This window comes from Cyprinodon variegatus, unplaced genomic scaffold (genome assembly GCF_000732505.1).
Source record: "Cyprinodon variegatus isolate N-32 unplaced genomic scaffold, C_variegatus-1.0 Scaffold534, whole genome shotgun sequence".
Classification (NCBI taxonomy): Eukaryota; Metazoa; Chordata; class Actinopteri; order Cyprinodontiformes; family Cyprinodontidae; genus Cyprinodon; species Cyprinodon variegatus.
The window spans coordinates 425,543-426,651 of record NW_015150987.1 but is presented as its reverse complement, the minus strand read 5'-3'; the positions used below and the strand labels follow the sequence as shown (position 1 = coordinate 426,651).

At 41.1% G+C, this 1,109-nt stretch overlaps 1 protein-coding gene across 3 annotated transcripts in view; it reads left to right on the top strand.

The window, feature by feature from the left end:
- The window catches only part of LOC107095257 (gonadotropin-releasing hormone II receptor-like), a 16,018-nt gene that overhangs the window by 9,348 nt on the left and 5,561 nt on the right, over window positions 1-1,109 (top strand). Inside the window, exon 4 of one of the 3 annotated variants that reach the window (XM_015391274.1) lies at window positions 357-392. The exons of the other annotated variants lie outside the window; for them this stretch is intronic. Within the exon in view, the coding sequence (XP_015246760.1) occupies window positions 357-392 (36 nt within the window). The remainder of the gene's footprint in view (window positions 1-356; window positions 393-1,109) is intronic. 3 annotated transcript variants of the gene reach the window in all.

Below are 1,109 nucleotides of genomic sequence, written 5' to 3'. Positions count from 1 at the left end.
AAAAGTCAGCTGAGTACAAAACATAGAGAGGAAAACAAGAAGAAAAGGGACAAGAAGAGAGGGACACAACCTAGAACAGATCCTGGATGTCTATTCTATTAACATTGTGCATCATTTCATGGGCATTACGCTGCAGCGTTATGCATAAGTTAGGCTGTCGTTGGACATAAATTCGTTATATATTCTCTATGCTCCCAAAATTGAAAAAAATACATAGAAAGTTCAGCGTTTTAGGAGATTCTGGGATGTCGGGCATACGTTGGATAAATCAGCAAGGTGTGACACGACCCTAAAGCAACAAATCTGACTACGAAACACCTTCACCAGAGATTGATTCCGCTTCCCTTTACCTCCAGTTTACAGTGCGTCCGGCGTCCCTCTCCTCCGGTCCGGTAAGTAGTGGTGGACGGATCGATCCAAAATATATCGATACCAAGTTGGTATCAGTATCGGATCAATGCTACTGTGGTGAGATCGAAACTTTAGTTTCAGATTCACCGTTGTTGTAGAATGCAGCAGCCAGGTCACCGCCGCCGTACTCGCTGGTCCTCGGCTCCCCCCTCCCACCCATGTTTATATCCGTTCAGCACACTGGGACAAGCCCCTTATTTTATAATTGTTCCATTTTTTTGGTTTTTTGTTTTAGAAACCCATAAAACAGGTAGACTCAATTAGTTTCAATTTATTTCTATAGCCTCAATCGACAACATGTCATCTTGTAGCACTTTACAGAGACGGTGCAACGAATCAACCAGTCAGATTAGACACGCAGCATGAAAACAAACAAGTCAGAAGCACACGTGTTTGCAGTTTAGTAAATATATTTGCATCCTCCACCCAGAATTTGACAACCTCACTCTGCAAAGTCCAGTGCTGCTTATTATCCTAAACCTTTTATGATTTTTATTGCACGTGTTTATAAATTCTGCTGCGTGTGTTTTTGTTGGTGTGTTTGAGCATGTTTTCAAGCATCTTTTAGCATGTTTTTGACATTTTGTACACCGATTTACGTGTTTTTCCACATTTTCTTTTCCTTACCGTTAATCAATAAAAATAAAAAAAATGACTGAGTCTGGGAGCGGCCATTTTTGCCCAAATATAGTAGCCCC